Below are 21,517 nucleotides of genomic sequence, written 5' to 3' on the forward strand. Positions count from 1 at the left end.
TCCATGCATATTAAATCAGTTGAGGCACTGAGAAACCACTCCATGTCCATGGAAAAAATTATCAGCATGTAATAGCCCTGAGGTAGCCTAACCAACAAAGAGCCATTCTTCTTACGAGAAGATTTTAAACTCTGATTTTATTGTAATTCTATTTTTCTGTACTGTCTAATGGAAGTATAAATGAGACCACTGCCAGAGGGGTTTATTTGGGTAGTCCATGTTACTGTACAAGCACAAGTTTTCTATCTCAAATTTTACTACCCACCATCTGAAGTTGGCTACACTTGCCAGACCCCGAGATCTGGGTATTTTTGATGGGTAGCTTTTGCTTTTTTGTTGTTAAGAACAAATAAAAATAAACAGTGCTCATAAATGCATATTTTTTCTTTATTAAATTATGTTTTAATTACATTGAAGAGGGAGAGTAAGATGATGTTGAACAGAAATGCATGTCATTGGGCACCTTGTAAGGAGCTTTGCCTTACGTCTTGCCAGAATGATTGGGAATATTGCTAATTACTTTATTTGTTGGAGTCAAATAATACTAACTTTATACATCACGTGAATAGTGGTACGTATTGGTTAAGTAAAAGCAAATTATGTACCTTGTACTTAGTGAAAACAGTGGTAAGCAATGTGTGTGTAATGAATGTCACGTGTTTTTCTAAATTGTTTTAGCAAACCCTTAGGTATCTAAGGAGAAGAAAGATGGCATTTAAGTTTTTCTTCTCTGAAAAATTAGTTCAAGTTCAGCAAAGATTGTAGTGATTCACAGTTGTTTCCAAATGCAGCCATCAATGAAATGCTTATTTAGGCTATGTAAAATATCTTCTCCTGCCACAACAAACATGGCTTTTTAGACTTGAGGAAACTATGTCTGTAGAAACTGGGATTCTAAATGTGCAAAACTTCTGCTTTGTCCAGGTGCTTTAAAAATTTTTACATGCTTGGTCTGTCAGTAGGTACTGTTAACAAGCACTGATATTTTCAGAAAGATAAATTAAACTCACAGTCCTTGAAATTTTAGGGGAAAATCACTGTGTATAAAAGTGGTCTTTGCACTTGAGTAGTTCTGGTAAGTTATGATGCACACCATAAAAACTAAACTTTGCAGAATAAAGTTCACTCAATCTGATGCAGTATAGTACAGCCTTCAGAATGAGGTTTTCCTTTTCCTGAGGATTCCTGAGGAAATGATCTGCTTTTCTTTTCAGCACAGCATATATGTGGCACTCCTTCTTCCTGGTTTGGTTAATACTGTACAAAAGTTACGCAATTTTTCTCTACAAGAAGGTACCTAAGAAATGTTTTGATGATGCTTTTGTGGAAAAGTTACATATATAATCTCTGTTTTTGTTTTCAGAGATGTATTGCCTATCTGTTTCCTTCTGGCTTATTTGACAAACAAGCCAGGCCCATGATGAAGGTAGGATTTTTTTGTTGCATTTCTGAATAACTGTAGCATAATATTTTAAGTAACTTTTTCCTGTTGCTGATCTTTATTTATTTATTTACAGCATCCTACTGAAATTTTTCCAGAGCAAAGGAGTAAGTGTTCAGTTTTTAAAAAATTATTTCTAAGTATTAGAATTTTTGCATATGTAGAATTCCTTATTTTCACAGATTGACTTTTTTCCTCATGTTCCTATTAACTTCTAAGACGTAAGCAGTAAAAGCTTGATCTGATATTCCGGTTTTTAGGACAAAAAAAATACTGCTGGGTTCTGGAATACTGGTGGTCTTTTCAGACATCTTGTTAACTGACTATAGATAAATGTTTCTTATTGCTTAAAAATAAACAATAGGTAGGATGATGTGCAGAATCTATTGAAGTCACGGGAAAACCTTTTGTTGAATTCAGTAGCTTTTTGTCAGAGCTGTCTATCACAGCCATAAAATATTCATTAATACTATTTTAAACCAAAAGTTTTCCTGGCAACTTCAGAGCTCTAAAAGCTTAGAAATTGCAGCTCTGAATTTATAAGTTGAGAGAATAGGGTGAGTGAAAACTCTCCCAGTCGTGTTTGTTTTGGCCTGAAAGTCCTAACTCTGTGCTTATGTCTATACTGTCTTTGGTCTTGCTCCTGAGACACCGTATGAAATGCCAGTTGTCAGTGATACGCCAGTATGTTGGTCAGTTGGTCAGTGAGAACTTCACTGAAATCGCAAAATTAATTTTATGTAGAATACATAAAAGATATGACAAAACCTGTTGTCTGCTTTTGACCCACATTTGGTATGAGCTAGTAGCTTGGGTGTGAAATTCTACATTCGCTGAGCTATCAAGTCCCCGATGGACACTTCTGCTTATCAGCAAAATCTTTTCCTTCCTTTCTTCAATTTCCTGTTCCTGGAATTGATACTTGATGTTTTTGGGGCTTTATGTGTCTTTTAGAAAGCTGTCAAATTATCTGAAATTTTGGAATTTCAGCTTCCAAATGGTATGCATTATTTTCTAACTTCATGGTATTGTGAAGTAAAAATTAGAAAGTGAAAGGGTGAGAGTTAATCATTATGCAATTTTTAAAATCCAAGGGCTGTTTTATGGCAGAACTAAGCTACTATTCTATATAATTTCAGGACTAAAGAATTCTTTGAAATGCTAGCTGTGTCCCGAGGAGTGTAAAAACTAATTAGTTAAAGTGTATATCTTTGTATTTACATCTAAAAATAACACTTGCAGTTCGTGTCTCTCTTAAGGCACTTTGTCTTGTCTATGCATTATGTCTTTGATAACTTTGAAGTACAAAAATGTAAATTTATACTTCAGAGTGTTCCCTGAACAGTAATTTCAACAAAACATGCTTTCACAGCTGCATGCGTGGAAATTCACACATTCTACCAGTAGTATGTGTGAGTAAAAGCCCCCTGTATTCCTATTAGAATAGAAAGTTTTGTATCTTTCCATTCCACTTCTGTCTTGAATCCTCCAATGCAGTACATTTGTGCTTATCAGACAGATTCTTGGAGTCTTATCTTTGTCTATAGCTTATAGATAGCTTCATTTGAACTTCACTGGATAAAATGGCTGTGAGTTTCTCCACAGTTCAATTTGTAGAAAGTTCTCAGGTTTTTATTTTTGTTACTTCATTTGGAAAAGATATGTGTCATGTTATAGTTGATCTTTTTTTCTGAAGTTGAAATTGATTTGTCCTTAACATTTTTTAGTGGGGGGGGGAACCAAAAAACAAACGGGATGTGCTGACCCATATGGAACATATATTTTCTTGCTGAACTAATAATGTAAACTGTAGCATAGGTCTTTGTGTTCAAATATCAAATAATGTCAACATGAACAAGTCCTAAAATCACCCAAGTACTGAATACACTTGTTACTCGCAAAAAACAATTGTAAGAATAATTAGTGTAGTTTAGTCATATTGTATTAATAAAAAGTTTGCCCTGGGTTTAAAGCACTGTTTTCCAGAGCTGTTAATCTTTCATCTTTCACAATCATTATGATTTAGATCGTTAGATCTCAGTTTCCTCTTAATTTGTACTTCTTTCTATTCTTAGATAGATGCTTCTATCTGTAATACCAACTATACAGTCTTTGAAAGTTTATTTAAGATGTACATGAGGGGTTCCCTCATGTTAAACAATATTTGGAGATATAATATTAAATATTTAGTTATAATTGCAGGTGAAGATTTGTTTATTAACAAGGTAATCTAAATCATGACATTTCCAGAGAGGTTGAATACCAGTAAAATGTCTTTGTTCTCTGATATTTAAAAAGGTAATCAGTGTTATGAAAGAGGTTTATAACTGCAATTAAATATAAACTTTTTTTAGTGAGTGTGTATTGCTTTCTTGTCTAATCTTGCTTTTCATTAGAAATCCAGTGGGGAGAAGATGGCCGACCATTTCACTTTCTCTTTTATACTGGCAAGCAGTCATATTATTCATTAATGCATGTAAGTATGTTATAATCTGTAATAAATAATGTTAGCTCCCAGGCAAGTACATGTTGTTCTACAGATGCGTGTCCGGAGCTCCTGAATTTACTCATGTTTTCACAGTAGGCCATAACTAAATTCAATGTATATTTTTATGTCACAGTATCCATTATTGGGGCATTTTGTCACATTTAAGAGAACACAGTACATAATAGTTCTTGCGTTATTTTTGGTTTGTTTTATAGTTTTGGCTATGTACGGGGTTTGAATAGTCTGAATGCTTTCTTGTAGGCTGTATCAGGTTACTAGCATAAGGTTAGTAGTGGAGAATGCATATACAACAAAACCAGCTAGCTCTAGGAAAACTCATTGTAGAATAAAAAATAGCTTTTGGGTTGTTTTTCTTCCCCCTTGAAGGGCAAAGCTATAGGAAATGTTATTTGTGCTGACATTTAGTGTGAAGAAAATTTGCATTTAAACTGCTTAATTGATTTTTCAAAGACTGTTCCATTCATGCAAACTTAAGGCTTTTTCTGATCAGTATGGTTCCAGGAGTAAAAGATCTGCATCTGTTTACCTTTATGAAAAAAGCTGTGTCTAACAGAACATCACTAGACCCTAGGTCTTAATATGGATTATGAAAAGACATTTCATATCTATGACCATCAATGGCACAAACATTATCTACTGCTTTAGAAGAGTTTATATAAAGATCAGTGTTTCTTATGTGTACTTACAGATGGCAAAAACATTAATAACACATGCAGAAATACTTAGTTGGACAATAATTTCAGATTTTGTTTCCTCATTAGATAGTCTTAAAAAGTTAGTACTATGGTTAGTCTGTTGTCAAAAAAAAAATTGCTATCAAATTCGGTGCACAGCTTTACAGAGTGGAGTGTTTTTATTAGAATTATCTGATATTTATTTGCGTTCTGTGTACCCAAAGGACAAAATCCCCACTTGTCAGGTACATTTATTTCTTTGGGAGAATAAACCCCCCTTCTTTTTTTTTTTTTTGTTGTTGTTGACCTTGGGCAAATGAGCTTCTTGCCCTGGCAGAAATGAAATGAATGATAAATGTAGAGTGTGTCTTTGCTGAGTAATGGAGCTGCAGCATAGGCTTTCTACAGAGGTTTTCTCCTGCACAGCCTGAGGCAGCCCGAGGACCCCTGCTGTTCATTTAAATAGGTATGTCAAATCTGCCTCGAAACGCCGCTGGTTTGATCTGTGGTAATATTTGTGAAGGTTCCATATGGACTTGAGCCCCCTGCAGTGCTAAGAAATAATGTACAACGCTTCATGGTGCAGACGCAAATTTTCTCTGAAAAGGGATGCAATGCTGCGTTTTAGCTGTCGGAGAGGATGATGGAGCTGATGCGCTAGGCCTGTCAACTTGTTACACGGATGGGTTGCACGCAGCGAGGCTGTGGAAAATCTGTGCCTTTTAACTTTTCTACTTAATCACGGTTGTAGCATTGCCTTTAGACTGTATGCTACATTAATTCTCTTCCTGCCTTCTGCCTTTCATCCCAAGTTTCACGGAAAAAAGTAAAGCATGCAGGTCTTGTAGAGGAGCCTTATCAAACAGCTGTCATCTGACAAGCCATTTGCATTTGTTTTGGCTGAAACAGAGCAACCCAAGGGCAAGATGTTTTGTTGCATTCCATCATAATGAAGAAATTACAAATTTTACAAGGAGCACAAGTTTATTTTTAGCTCTTTGTAGCAGTTAGAAAGAATATGCAAGCTTTCCTTGGAAATTTCAAAAAGAATAGTGTGGATCTTGTTTCTAACAGCGTGGCAACCACCTTCAAAGAAATCGGTTTGACAAATGCATTTTTCTTTAGCATAGGATACTTGAGTGTTCTTTGACTGTTTCCAAATTTTTTCATGAAGTAGGCTTCTCTAAACCTAAATCCCTTAAGTGAGGTTTAACAGGGTTTTTAGTCAGCCAATTTGAAAGCCACAATCTGCATGAAATTTCCAACATTTTTTTAACCTCTTATTAGACTAATGTGTATTTAAGAAAATGTATTTTTAAGTTTCAAAGCTAATTAATTCAGCTAGCAGGGAAAAAAGGGTTGTATGTTAATACAGTCTAGTGTGAGTAATCAGTCCCATTTGAGGATGTCCTTTAAATTGCTCCATTAAGTCTAAAAAATTGGATAAACATAATATTTATCTTAAACTTGGATTCCATTAATTACTGCATAGACTCATGTGGAACTTGAATTTTATTAATTGCTAGTAATATAGCCGGTCACAGCATTATTTGTGTACTTAATGCTAATAAACAATATTCTCCACTTACTTAAAATAAACTGTGTAGATTTGGATGTATTACAGCTGCCAATATGTATGTTATGACTTGAATATTGAATGAACTTTCATATAGAATATTTGCTTTATACTCCATTGTTGTCTTTGTTCTGCCTGTTGAATAAAGTTTAGCTGTAGGGAAAAGGACAATTTATTTTTCTTCCAATACACAAAAGAACGTTTATTGCATGAAACACCATTTCACAAATGTTTGATACTATAGTTGATCATCATTTAACTTAACTTTTTCAGAGTAATATATTTTTGTAATGTGTAGAACAAGATGAAATGGTCTCTTCAGATCGTTCCGTCTAGCAAAATAGTAATTTTATGTAACTGTACTTCTGGTACTTTTTTAGAAATATCAGAGGTAAATGCTCTAACAGAAGAGCATTTTAACTCTTGAAAAACCCAAAAGCTAAAAAAAACCCCAAAGTATATGCTGAAGTCAAAACCACATAAGAAGCAAAGAAAAATGCAAACTGTGATATAAAATCTGGGCTCTGCAGCGTATTTTAACCAAAATGTTAACATTTTTTCCCCTTAAAAATCTTTTTTCTAGGGTTCAATTTGCTAATTTCTTCCCTAAGTTTTTTATGCAGGGTAAAATAAGAATATTATTTTTTTATTTTAAGAGAGCATCCTTGTAGAGATCTGAAATTTGATCTGTCTATTAGAAATGGAAGCATTTCAGTATGTAGCCAATCTTGTAAAATCAGCTAGTTTGATTGTGTAATAGCTGAGTTTACAAGACACACAGATGTGTACATTCATGAATTGGACTATTGAATCCTGAAGTGGTTAGTAAAATCTTCACCTGCCAGCTTTGAAAAAGCAAGTGTGTCTTCAGAAGCTTTCTTTAGCCGTTAGGGAGTGAAGATTTGTCAGATAAATTATTGGGCATTACATGTGATTCCTGATTTTGCAAAGGCTCATCCGCGTACTTCACTTCACATGTGAGTGGTTCTTTTAGTCTGTTGACTTCATCTCTAGAGCTTAAATACATGCGTAAATTTTTTTTGATACCTCAGACCAAAATTTTATTTCATAAGAGATGCAAGTCCACTTTCCTTGCCAGAAATATGCAGGAAATTATATTTAGCATTTCTCTTGCACTTGGAAGTATTTTAAAATACTACTTTTTAGTGTTGTTTGACTTCATCTCCTGTGTAAAGGGTTCTTTATATGAATGGATGTGATTACTGTAATTTAAGCAGAACAATTTAAAGAGATCATTTTAATTCTGGGAAGTGCACATTCTTAGAACTTAAACAGGCTGTGGAGCGTTGGTGTTCCTTGGGAGTAGCTGGGGAGGGTCTTCAAGAAAACCTTACTGTTCCAGCTGTTGTAAAGCTTTCTTTGTCATTGTTAACAATTACTTTCTGAGGCTAAAAACTAGTGGGTGGCAACCCATATCTCATTTTATTTGCCCAGTGTTTATCAGTAGTTTCTGAATATGATGACAATCCTTAAGTCTTCCTTTAACTTGTGTCATGTTACCTGAAAATACTTCAGTTGCTCTTCAGAAGCAATTCTGACTATAGTCAGCCTGTCCTAAGGTAACAACTGTGATTTGCTCCCCTACCCTTTTTTAGAGAACTGTGATACAGCTGTGTTTTTACTGAGCTCCTTGTTCATGTATTTGTTGCTGGCCATTCCAATACATGTATGTGTATGCCAGAGTGTAGTGAAAATGATGGGTATTTGTGAGGAGGCAGACTGGAGGCTGCTTTTTTCCAGATAGGAAGGTGACACTCAATGCTTTATGTGGGCAAAAGGTAAGCCAAGAGGGCAGCAGTAAAGTGAAAAACATTCCTTATAGATTTATAAGACCTAGTACCCCAGTACCTCTTCTGATCATCTAACACCAAAATATCTTCTTCATGCCTGTTCAACTACTTCTAAATGCAGAAACTCACGGAGCTCCCAGGAATCTTTAAACCTGTTTCAACGGAGCTCTCCCCATATAGTGGAGGGGCAGCCACAGCCCTTCCCTCTCCTCCCTCCTAGTCTAGAGTGGAAGCTCCGATTCTTTTTCATGTCTAACTACAGATGCCTAAAAATGGCTTGGTGTCAGGCACGCCTCATGCCCTCTAACCTAAATGATGTCTGTGCTTTTAATATATAGCCAATAATTTTTGCAGACTAATAGTTAGCTCTGAATGGAGCTGTTAAGATTATTAGTGATGTGACATGAATTTTGCCCAAAGTAGTGCTACCGTGTCTTGTTATCTTAGAGATCTCCAGATACATATGTGAGGTTTGGAAGCATTTGAAAAATATAATTATTGTGCTTTTTTCTATATGATGTTTCCTGTGCTTGAAGTTAATTTTTTAAATGTGAAAAATTTTCCTATTTCTTACCTGGTAGTTATCTCTCAAAAATAAAGGATTTCTGAAAGGGATGCTACTGTAATATATGAATTCTTATGCTGCCTCAAAAGTAGATGATTTTGTACTTCAGGATTTTATACTGTGCAGTTATTCCAAAAATACTTCTATTCCACTGTGCTGTTAAAAATGTCCCCCGTGACCTGCATCAAAGACTTCAGTGAATTGTCCCTATTTAAATGCTTTGAGTGCAGCTCGCATAACAATCTGTTCTTAGTTCATACACTTTAAGTACAAATATTTTTAGTATATGTGCGGGTGTATTTTTGTATTAGTGCATAAATCAGCTTGAACAGTAGGTGTTTATAACTAAGTGGGGGGTTTTGTTTTGTTCTTTTAAATGTAAACTCTTGCAGAAATTTCATTGCATCCTGTTGCAAATCTCAGTATTACGTTAAGAACTAGTATTTAATTGGTTAATTTCTGGCAATACAGAGCTGTCTCGCATTTCTTCTTTTACTGTTTATTGTAAATAATATAAAGGGAAAAAACCCCAACCATTGTTCCTTGTACCTAGTAATTCTTACACTGCAGTTTCTCTCTGGTATTTGCTAAAACTCATTAATAAGGTATATGATAGTGACTACAAGCTTTGTATTTTCACTTGTTAATGGAAATAAATTATTCGCTGTATAAGTACTTTGTTGTAGTACAACAATGCTGTTTTGTTTCAGTATCATTTATAATTATTTCTCCAAATACTTCTATTTAACTTGTGATATGAATTGCTGTGTAATTCAGAGTATTATATATTACATTTTAGAACCAAATTTCAGCTCAAAGTTTCTGAACTGAAAAAAACCCTGGAAGTACTTTATTAAAAGTGTGTTTCTTCTGTAATATTTTCAGTGTGACTTTCTGGAACATTTTTTCCTTTTGATTTTCTGAGGTGGTAAATTACTGTCACACCATTGTTTGAAAGTAATAGCATAGCTAAGAATTTTGAGAACTGTTAAAAAAAACCCAAACAAACTGAAAATTCAGACTAAATACATCTGTAATGTTTGAAAGAACAGATTCTGATTATGGTAAATGTACAATTTCATGTGTGTCCCTATAGACATTCCTGGGTAAGAGAGTTCTGACTGATACAGACCACCAATAAAGCTGATGCTCTAAATGTACAAAAATCTAACTGAATGAAATTATTTACAATCTTAAACCTTGTCCCTATTTCGAGGAAGTCAAACTGAAGTGTGGATGCACTGATAAAATTATTGTGCAGTATGTTTCGGAGTACATGTGTTATGCAAATGTAGTTGCCTTCCATACAGGTTGAGAATTTTTTTCAGGCATATGTAAGAAGGCAAGAAACACTGAAGAAAGCCAACAGAATTCAGAATTAATTCCTTTGAACTGTATATGACAATATATATTGTCTAAATGTTTGTTGGTTTAGATTTAACTTGCCTTTTTTTAGTTGTCAGAGCTGTGCTTGTTTTGACACCTCTGCATTTTAAGTGTTTGGAGAGTAAAACCACATAAACATGTTTTAAACAACGAAATTTAAATATTAAATGGAAAAAATGCATTTAAATACTTTATACATTTTAGGAAACATATGAAAAATTGCTGAATGTTCAGAAATATCAAGACCAACTGACAGCTCAAGGCCTTCCTTCTCAGAAGGAAAAAAGGTAATCTTCCAGTTGGAATGAACATTGATACTAGTTTTCTTAAAATGCTTCAATATGTTGTTTTAGCACCCTACCTGCCTTTTATTCCACAACCACATTTGCATACTTCTCACCTCTTCCTTGTCTAATATTTTTATGGTAATTTCAGGTTGAAAAGCCTTATCTGTAGTGTGTATGTGCGGAGTGCTCACTTATCACTGCTCAAATAGGGAAACCCCACCTGTTTCTCTTGCTCTTTAATCTTTCCCTGTTCTTTTTAATATTCTTTCCTATATAAAAGTTCTGAAGTGTGTTTTGAAAATAAGTAGAGAATATCCAGGATTCTGTGTTTTCTGTATATGAAGTTTTCTAATTATTTCTCTATTAAAGGTTTCTGAAGAAGGAGAGATAAGCTCTTTATAAGAAAACAAGGCCTTTTAAAGTACCAAGTTGCTTATCTGTTGAAAAAATCTGAAGGCCTAAAGCTGAGCTCTTTCAGCGTCTTTCATTAATTACAATTCTTGAATGTTTTTGTTTACCAATATTAACCTGAAGAGTATTAAAATACTTAATTTCACTATTTTTATTCTAATGGCTTTGAACAGCTAAATCATCAAAAACTATAGTAATTTTAGAAAATTTTTTGGTTGGATTTGTTTAAACATCACCATTATTACTAATTGAGTTTAGTTTCTCTTCTTTTTCCTCTTTAACTTCTCTGGTGTGCACAGTAAGCTCTTCAGCTAGTTAGCCACTGGACAGAAAAGGTACAGAACCAGAAGAAGCTATGGGAAATGCTACAGTTACTTTCGTAGTGCTTTAAGAACTGTTTGCTTCTCTTAGGCCATATTCTTGATTTTTCTATTTTGAGTTTTTTTTTGCAAGGAGTTTATGATACTAGAATGTTAAATTAAGCAAGTCTTTTTTTAAAGGCATGTATACAGAGAGGAAGTTTTGATTTTGGTGTTTACTGCTTTTTCTGTATAGTTACTTTTCACTGTCCAAGTTGTTTTTATCTTTGTTCTTGCTGTGTATTTTCTAGCCAGATTTATGTGCTGTTCCAGTTGCACATCATGTTGGTTTGTCATTTCTTAATTTCAGCCATTTGTTATTTATGTTAGAAAGAGAATGGATTAATTTGCTGAGATTATTTCAATTTCTTAAATAACAGAAGTTCATGTTTCTTCATGATATAGGTAGTGTCCTATGACCCACAGAGTGTTTTATCACAGATTCATGTTAGCTTCTGAGCAGACAAGAGAACAAATGAATTTAGTTTCTTGGTGCATGCTGCTGAAAAATAACCTGACTCTTTACAGAGCCCAGCCAGTGGATTTACTGATGTGAAAAATGACGTAAAGCTAGTGAGAGTTGAAAGGTTTTTTTCCCTGTTAGGTTTGTAAAAGCTCAGAGAAGTTAAAGGATTTTTGAGACATATTTTCCACACTGGATATGGTACTTCCTCTGAGATTAGCCTGGATAATTTATCTCTGAGGTGTAGGTAGAGGCTGAGTGGGAAGGGCTGGTTGGTTTGCGGTTTGGTTTTTTTTTCCCATCCAGAAAATAACCTATTGTGGACGCATTCTGTAATATTAACTGTAGGGTTAGGACCTGATCTTGAACTACTTCAAGTTTATAGCTTTTCACATGTAAAAAAATTCATTGACTTCACTGGAAGTAGCAATATGTAAATGTAAGTATATACTTGAGTCTGTCAGAATTGGAGACTTTTTAAAATTGCTGTTAAAACCAGCATTGTTTCTAAATAAATGTTCCTCATGCCCTGACTCAGAAAAGCATTAAAATACATACTTAAGAAGAAGTACTACTTAAAATCACCTTCAGAAGGAGTGCTTTTCTGAATCACAGCTTCCTTAGTGCTGCTGGGAAACATTCATTAAGATTGTTTCAGAAACACCTGAAGAGGTAAGAAAGTAGTTACAGCTTTGCCTTAAATTTACCTGATAATGTTGGCATGTATATTTATGGTGGCATTCTGTTCAGTTGGTCACTTCATATCATACATATTTCACAAAGATTTATTTCAAACATTGGTTTTTCTTTGTTAGCATCTCTGTATGAGTCTGGTTTCTTAGAAATTCCTGCTTTTTCTGTCATCAGTGCAGTTTCTGTGCTGAGCAGGTCAAGATTACACAGCAGATAGAATATAGTGTGTCATGGCTGCATTAGTACTTTGACTATGCTTACTGCTAGTGGAGTTCTTTGTATTGATCAGAAAAGTAAAGACCAGAGGCAAAACTCTGTTACCTTGGAATTCTGCCTTTGATTTTGTTCTTTGCTGCTTGTAAACCAAATTTTTCCTAGCAGCAGGCTTTTCAAACTAAGTCTGAAGGAACTGTGTGGAAGATTGCTTACTGTCACAATATTACTCTAGCTCAATCTTGGACTTCAATAATATGAATAATGCGTAATTGATACTCATAGTTTTCATGTGGTTAATGCAATATGTAGAGTTACCATCCCTTTCAAAAGGCACATCTTCTAAAATCGATGTAGGCCTTCTCATGTTTACTGTAGGAATGTGATCTGTATTCATTTGTCATGGAAAATGTATTTCTGAACGAAGACTGACTGAATGTGTGGTCCTTTGTGATGTAACTCTAATTGCATGGTTAATTAAAGGGAGAATATATGTGATATTTTAAACAGAAACCTGGCTGGCGGCAGATGGCTGACTAAGATTGAATTGGAAGAAATGTTGTTAGAAAAACTGTCAGATGATGATGTAAGTAATTAATCTTTCTAATCTTAAGGAGGCTTGTGTCTTAAAAATATGGACTCTGGGTGTGTTTTTGGATACTGAAAACGTACTATGTAGAAGCAGGTGCTCTTCAAAAAGATTTTCTTCCTTCTCGTAAAGTTGGTATGCTCACAGCACTCTCACATTCCTGTTGTCTTCAACAGTGACCTGTGTCACTTTGTTTTATCTAGCACAGTACAGAGCTATTACGGGTTTTCCATTATCACTAACATTGTTACCAGGAGAGAAACTAAACTTTATGAGGCCTAGAGCACTTGTTCCTTGTCATCTAATTATGTAGTCAGCAATGGAGTATAGCAACACTTCATAATAGAAATAAATAGTCATTTATTCTAATTACAGATGAAAAATGGACACGGCTAGAATCTCTGTTGCTTACTGTAGAGAAGGGGTGAATGTTCAAGATAGGAAACACATGGATTTGTGTAATGGTAAACCTGCAGAGGGTTTCTGATTATTTAATCTTAAGGAGGACATGATAATGATAGAAAAATCACTGAGCAGGCTGATCAGAAGGAAGGAGTCCTTTTTCTTAGTGATTGGCTACAGAATCAAATATCAGAAACAAGGTACAAAGCTATGTAGATCTGTGGTCTGATAGAGATATCTCTTGTTATATTCTCCATGATATGAATATGGTGGAAGAGAGGAGGGTTTTACAGTTTACCCAGTGTCCGCAAACTGTCACTGTCTAGATTTTGAGTCCTTTACATACATCTCTGGGTATAAGACTATTCATCCTGATGTCACACGCTTTTTTTCTCACTTAGAGCTTTTTCCTACAGTCCCCTAAATAGCATTAGATTTTGTAACAGCAGGTTCAGTCTATGTGGCCAGCTTCAGCTTCCTTTTGGAAGTTTAAGCTTTTGAACATGATAGTACCAGAGAATATAACACTATTTGTGTGAGCATGCCAAGTATTTTCTCACCTAGAAACAGTGTTCTTCGATCTTTTCTGTCCTGTGGACAGAATCATTGCAAAAATAGCATAGCAGCAACAAGCATGCCCTTTGCTCACTTGTCATCCAGAACAGTGACGTGATGGTTTCGTTGTCTATGGGCAATGTGAAAAGGTCTCGAGCAGGTTGTAGTCCGTAAGCGTGTTAGAAATCGCTGTTGTAAATTCTCCATCCTGGTATATCCAGGAGACTTCCTCTGTCTTGCTCGCAGTAGAAGCAGTTATGACTTCAGTGTTTTCAGTAGGTCCTGCATTTGCAATGCAACCCACCCCCCCACCCCCCAAAAAAAGCCCACACACCAAAAAAACCAACTAAATAAAAAACAACCCCAAAACCTTTTACATACTGGCCTCTTGCATGTAGAACCACAAAGCCTCAGCCTATAGGAACAAACATTGTTTAAATGTATTTGAAATGTCTTGTTATAAGCTACCATTCTTAGCTGATCAAATTCTTACACTTTGCCATTGCAACAAAATTTTCTCTGGTCTTTGCATTATTAAATAAAATCAGCGCTGTTGATATTTTTTCCCTTTGCACTCTGCAAGTGAAAACTGTTGGAAGCTTTCTTCATGTAAACTCTCTATAATTTTTAAGTTTTTATATTCTTATATTTCTGCTCTTCAAAGGCTTTACCACATGTCTGTGTCATATTGATAGACAGAAGTAGCTTTCTAAGTGATGTCAGAGTTCCAGGGGCTACTGCTAGATTACAAGAAAAGTATTAATTCTGTGTGGAAGACTCTGGTAACAGAGAGAAGAAAAAAATACTTTTAATAACAGCTTGCAAGTAAAGAAAACTTCAAAAATAAGGTTGTCTGAAACAGATTTTTCATATAGATATAATAACATACCACCTTTATATGCAGTGACCAGCTGTTTAGTGCTCTTGCCAATAATACTTCATTACCGGACATCCCAGCTTTTAGCACCCTGTGAATGGGTTAACACAGTGGTGTTTACTCTTTAATCACATGTTGAAGAACTTTGGAGGGGGGTGTAAGGGGGAAGGAGAACCACACAGTAGCAAAGGATAATTTATTTCAAGAGGTTGCCCTTTAAGTCAAGTATCTCTTGAATTTTTAAATAGCTTGATTGTTCGGTTTTAAAGGAAATCATAAACATTAAAGTAACTCAGCTTGAACAGCCAAAGATAGATAGATAGGTATTTCCTGTATATATTATGAAATATAATCATTTAAGAGGTTCAGTTTAGTGAAATAAAATTATTTCCAAGTCAATGAACATGCTGACTTACTGAAAATGAGGTGAAAATTGTTTCCTTTTGCCATTTTAATAAAACAATAATAAAAGAATGAAGACCACCCCTCAATGTTTTATTTTTAAAAGTGAAATTTACTTCATTCGAATACAATAATCCTGTATTACAAAGAGGTTGGTTGTGCTTTGAATTAAAGTGTCATTGTTGCCTGAAGAATGAACTAGGTATCTTTAGTCACACAGAAAATGATGCATCTGCATGCTGTTCTTAAATCAGCATGTAGGTGCAAAAGTGTCATCTTGTCAGAAATCATCAATAAAAGTGAGGTAGGAAAGATCAATTATATAAAAATAGAGAGTTTTAGCAAATGCAATTATACTTCCATCCTTTAATGAAGTCTTGTTGTCTACAGTATTCAAGATTTATTCAACTCTTAGAAAAAATTGTGACGTTGCCATGTGGTGACATCGAGGAGAAGTATATACAAAAGTTTTCCATAGAAGTTCCTGTGCAATTACAGAAAGCAGTTATTGAGCCCTTGAAGTATGATGAGCGAGGAGTGGCCTTCAGCACCGGTGAAGGTAATAATTTCAAGTTAATTGGTAATGATGCAGAATTTTTTCTTCTTCACCCTACTTTATCATATGTACAACACTGCTGAATGCGTCGCTATTTCATTTTATATGCCTATGTGTACATTGCGTGTATAATTGTTCATTATGTTATGGCATACTACGTTATGACATGCCCTGCTAACAAAGTGGAAGTTTCTGGCGCAGAGTCGATCAACTGTTAGTTTTTATCTGTATCTCTGTGCAATAGTACCTCTGTAGAAAGGACCCTGTTGTGCTCCATGTTGTAGGATACAAAAGGACTTTCGCTGCTGGCAAGAGTTTACTTGTACATAAAGAGCAGGAGACTGGGGGAGCACAAACACGTATGGAGAATTCCATGGATGTAAGAGTGTTGTTTAATATATAAGTGGCATGCTTAGACAGCTAAGTAACCTTTATCATGACTTTCACAGGCAGTCCAGGAAAGGAGAATTTCAAAGTTGCGAAGAATAAATAGCAAGATATTCGGGTATTTGCAAACAGTCTAGGAAAATTCAAAGAGGGAATTCCTAAATTTCTTAAACATGTGGACAAACCACAGCCAGCATTATGGGACAGAGATGGGAATCAGTCATTCGCACTGAGACAAGGGGGATATTAGAGAGAAGCCATGAATGTATCAGATTCTTCTAAACACAGGCCGCTTATATTTTCGGTGGAAGAACACATGATATATGATATGAGTGACTGGCTAGAAAAAAACGAATGTAGCAACAACACGGATAGGAAAGTCTGACAACTTTCTGGGCAAAGCATATGCGCATGCACACACTTTATATCTGTGCTGCACGTTGAAGAGGAATTCTAGTCAGCGATGACATTTGTTCTTAAGTAAGCAAGTAAATGATAATAAAGGTTGCAGAGAATTTGAGGGGCAAAATGGCTAGAAAGCTCTGTTCTAGCTGTGTTGGCTTCAAGATGATGTGACAGCAAGGAGATGTGAGTGCACCAAACTGGGATTTAATCCACACTTGTTTCCATCAGTGTCTTTAGAACAGTAGTTATTGACATTTGATAAACATGCAAGCCATGTTATTTAAGAAAAGCAGCAGATTTTATAAGTTCAAAGTGTCTTTTTTGTGTCCCATCACCCCCCTAAATTAAGAAAAATGTCTAATTTGTTTCATAATTCCTTTATCAGAATTATTGCTTCCTTTGTGCTCAGAAGATTGCTCTTAGGCTTTAAACCATGGCAAACCCTCTGTGCTAACTTGCACCTAATGCACTTAGAACTAACTTTAAGTAGTAATTTCTCAGGAAACTATGCTAAATGATGCACAGGCGTTGCTTATACCAGTATAATTAAAGTGTTACCTTTTCCATGTGAATATTCCTAAACTTCTGTACCTTTGACAGATTTTTATGAAGTGTTTTAATATTACTAGAAACTGTACTTATGGCAAACACAGGTGTTCAACAGACTGTTTTTGTATACTGTGACATCACCAGGTCAAGAAAGCATCCAGATCCACTGAAGTTAGGGGGTGTAGAGTGTTACCTCTACCTCCTCCCAATACACATTCCCCCCATCCCCGCTCCTCCTTAATAGACATTGATTAAAAGATATTGAAAGCAAGTAGTTCATTGTTTGTATTTATTTGCTGCTCTTTTTGATTTTTTTGTTACGTCACCCTCCAAAAAGAAACAGCTGGTACTGTGTGAAAGTGTTGATATTTGCTTAATTTCTTGAGCACTTGAAGTTCTGCTTAATATTGAAGCCGCATAACAGATTGGTTTTAATTTCTTTAAGGTACAAGAAAAACTGCAAGAGCTACTGCAGTAGTTCATGACAATGGGACTGGAAAAATTACAGTGAATGGAATAGACATTTTACATTACTTCCCAGTGCTGCAGGACAGGTGAGAGCACTGTGAAGTGCTGTGTTCTTACTGTACTTAAATTATTCCACCAGAAGTCATGGCGCGCAAATATTTTTTGCTGTGGTGTTCCACAGAGTTGATGCTATGCTCTTGTTTCTGTGTAACTATCTGTTTTATGAAAATCAGTCTTGCTTTTCCTCCTAGTTTTCAGGAGTCAGTAATGTAAGAACTGATAGGTAAACCTTGCTCTGTTTTTCTTGTCTCTCCCTTTCTGAAGGGATGTAAAAACCAAGAGCCTGGACTATTTGGATAGTTCAAATTTTGGTCCACTTAGAAAGGGGTTACAGTTTATTTTTAAAATAAATAACAAAAAGTGTCTTTAAGTGTTTCCTGAGAGATTTGCAAATGGTATGCATGTGTAATTACTCTGGCATACAGTAACATAGTGGAAGCAAACAAGGTGAGACACTTCATTAAAAGCTTTGGATTTTGGAGGATGTGCACAGTCTGACACAGCAAAGACTTCTCATAAGGCTGACATAAGGTTTCTCTCCCTTATGTGATTTTTATTTTATATTCTGTTTTTTGAGCTCAAGAATAGAGTGAGAGATTTCTCAGTTTGAATATCCAGAGCTGACGGATCTTGGCATGTATAGATAATTAGTGAAACAAAAGTAATTGTAAAACTAGATTTAAAATACTTGCCATTGGCAGTTTGAATATGCTCCTAGCTGCTTATCTCCATGTATTTAGTTGATATTGGTAGGAAATCAGGGATGTGAATGCCTTTGTAAATATTTACCTGAAAGTTAACTATGTTTTTGTATATGCTATGATAAGAAGTGTACATAGCATGTAACTTAATTGTTATATGTATATATTTATTTTTTATTATTTTTTTTTATTTTTAGAGAACAGTTGTTATTCCCTTTCCAGTTTCTTGGCAGAGTTGGAAAACATGACATGGTTTGCACAGTCTCTGGTGGAGGAAGATCTGCACAGGCTGGAGCAATACGCTTAGCATCTGCAAACGCCTTAAGGAGTTTTGTGACAGAAAAGGAGGTGGAATTCATGAGGCAAGGTAGGAATTGAAATAATTTCAGTGTTTCTTAATGTATTTCTGGTAATTAACGGAATTAATACAAGGCTCATTAAGGATCAGATAGTGCAAATTTGAATAAATAATCCCAGTGAAACGTTGTATATTGTATGAAAGGGATCTACATTTAGTTATAAATTGTTTTCACTTGTTTCCTAGCATCCTTTTGTGTACATTTTGGATGACTTCTTGAGCACTTTTCCATCTGTTTGTGACCTCTCTTAGGTCTATTAACCAGCTACTATTGCCTCAACATAGAATCGCAAAACACGAATGTATATTCACTAACAAATAAATCTGGATCGGTCATTAGTGAGCTGTAAGGTACTAAGATTGTATTTCAGTTTACTTGGGTAGTCACGTCTCGTTCACGTTTAAAAAAGTTACCTTAAAACACTAGAGGGTTAGCTTTGAAGGGAGAGTAATGAGCATAAGCATATTACATGCAACTAGCCAGGCTGAAGGAGCTTCTTTCCTCACTTGGGTTATTTAGAGTTTAAAAGTTACCTAGGATAAGATAGAACTTATTTGGATAACCACAGCATTTGATGCTTCTCAGTGATTAGATACTGTTTTAAGCACATACAGAATTATGAACAGTGAGACAGTGAGCTTTCAACTATGTTCTTTCTGGGTTAGTAGGGAGAATGCCTGTGTGTATTAGTGGCACAACAGCTGTGATTTTTTTTTTTCACTCTATGGCCATCCATGGAAGTAAAGCTATCTTCATGCTAGTATCTTATCAACAAGTTTCTTTGACTATAGTTTTCCAGTACAGACAAGTATTATTTGTTGGGGGTACCCCTGTAAGCTGACATTGTCATGAGTTGGGTATCTGTAATGAGATCGACATAATTCTGAACATGTTTTGGACATTGCCAAGTATACTTTGGAAACGCTAAGTGTACTTTAAAGCAGTGGTCTCCAGAGTGAGGTGTATGCACCCTGGTGTTGTGCAAGATGATCCATTGGGGTGCATCTAATTTATAAATCAATAAATACACATATATCGGGGGTGCATGCTCAAAAATATTTTACTGATAGTAAAGTTTGGAGACCATTGCTCTAAAGGCTTAAGCAACATAGATATAAAACAATGCAGGATTTTTTAGTGGTTTGCAAAGTAAGATGTGAAGAATGTTCAGTTACTAAAGAAAAGTTAAAATGTTAGAGGATCTGATGAAATTACTTTTTGTGTGTTTTATATTGAACCCTTATCCTGCTAGATATTACAATTCATATGCAAAGTTATGGGCTGCCTTGAATCCCCCACATGTAGTATATCTGTAGTGTTAACTAATAACTGTAAACAAATGGGCGCTTTTCTGTGTTTCGTAGCTGGATTACTAACATATGACCCACGTGTGAAGGAACGAAAAAAGCCTGGTCAAGAGGGAGCCAGACGGAAATTCACCTGGAAAAAGCGATAAGTCTGATTAAAGAACGACAGAATGCTACCAGGATTTCAAAACGTACTGAATTATGATTTAAAACTATTTTATAAATATATTTACTAATAAAGACCTTTTCCATTACAAGTCTTATGCCTTCTGTTTAAAAAGCAACAAACAACTTTCTTTAAATTTATTTAAAATTGTGGAAAATGGTGGTGTGATTTGCCAGCATGCTAAATCTAAAATAGTAGCTTGAGTGCCAGCTTTTCATCTTGGCTCCATTGAAGTCAATAGTGAGTTATGAAACTGTTGGTGAATTATAACTTTTTAAAAGCAGTCTATTTGTTTAGTGACTTGACTGTCTAAACTCTGGAATTAGGCAGCTCCTAAACTGGTATTTGGACAACTTTGACATGCCTCCCTTTTTGCCTCACAGGTATTGGAGGATAAGTGACAACTTCCCACTTAAACTATGGAGTTGAGAAACTAGCGAGAATGGTACTGACAATTGAGGGGATGTTGAGAGAGGAACAGTCACAGAGGGTAACCTTTGCCTGTGGAATCCGTTGTCTTCAGGATGCCTCCCTGGGTTAAGTAGGGAGTGATTCAGAGCAAGTACCTAAATTTAGGTGCTCTGAATCACCCTCTGGAGGAGTCAGTTTTTCTCTTCTTCCCCCAAATGCAGAAAGAGCTGGAGGGATTAGGCTGAAGTTAATCTTTCAGAATACTCTTCTCCACCCCTTAAATCTCAAGGGGCTTGATCAAGGAGGCGTGTTCCAAATATGGCTAATGCACAAAGATAGCATTGGACTCTTTGCCAAATACAGTCATAACTTTCTTTTTTAAAATCAGAAGCAGGAGGTGATGACAGTGCTGCCCACCTCCTGTCTATAATTGTAGCCTTCCAAAATAGATTAGTGGTTACAGTAGTCACCCAAAAGCGCAAGGTTTTGGTTTATTGCCAGCTTCTTTCCTGGGTCAGAGGTCAAATACATAGAGCTTTCAAGGAAGAGTATACCCTTCGTCTTTCCCATAGGAACGGGGCTGCAGCAAAGAAAGAGTATAAGGTTCATCTCACCAGGAGAAAGCAGAAAAAAATATTCAACTCAGTAGTTTTAATAACAGGGCTCCCTACAACTTTCTTTTAATTTAGATTTCAGTACTTGGAATTCTTCCTCCCCAGCCAGATTTTCTAAGTGCTAGAGTACCTGCCCTGCTGCTTATTTGCTGTAGATCATACAAAAAATATCATACCTCAGGGGTAACAGAAAATGCTAGCAGGTCACCGCAAGTGATAAACAACTGATTGATGTGTATGGGTCATTATTTTCTTGAGCACCATTCAAGAGGGGGCAGCAAGTAAATAGATGTCTCGAACTGAGTAAAACAGAGAAGGTCT

The 21,517-nt window shown here is 35.6% G+C and overlaps 1 protein-coding gene across 1 annotated transcript in view; it reads left to right on the forward strand.

Moving 5' to 3' along the window:
- MRPS9 (mitochondrial ribosomal protein S9) overlaps positions 1-20,262 on the forward strand; it is a 33,370-nt gene extending 13,108 nt beyond the window's left edge. The window contains exons 3-11 of the mRNA XM_064439443.1: positions 1,364-1,426; positions 1,518-1,548; positions 3,838-3,917; positions 10,167-10,249; positions 12,899-12,974; positions 15,604-15,772; positions 17,556-17,664; positions 18,537-18,706; positions 20,063-20,262. Of these exons, the coding sequence (XP_064295513.1) occupies positions 1,364-1,426; positions 1,518-1,548; positions 3,838-3,917; positions 10,167-10,249; positions 12,899-12,974; positions 15,604-15,772; positions 17,556-17,664; positions 18,537-18,706; positions 20,063-20,154 (873 nt within the window). The 3' untranslated portion in view covers positions 20,155-20,262. The remainder of the gene's footprint in view (positions 1-1,363; positions 1,427-1,517; positions 1,549-3,837; positions 3,918-10,166; positions 10,250-12,898; positions 12,975-15,603; positions 15,773-17,555; positions 17,665-18,536; positions 18,707-20,062) is intronic.
- The last annotated feature ends 1,255 nt before the right edge of the window (positions 20,263-21,517 follow it).

The sequence above is a fragment of the Phalacrocorax carbo genome, chromosome 1 (assembly GCF_963921805.1).
Source record: "Phalacrocorax carbo chromosome 1, bPhaCar2.1, whole genome shotgun sequence".
NCBI classification, from domain to species: Eukaryota; Metazoa; Chordata; class Aves; order Suliformes; family Phalacrocoracidae; genus Phalacrocorax; species Phalacrocorax carbo.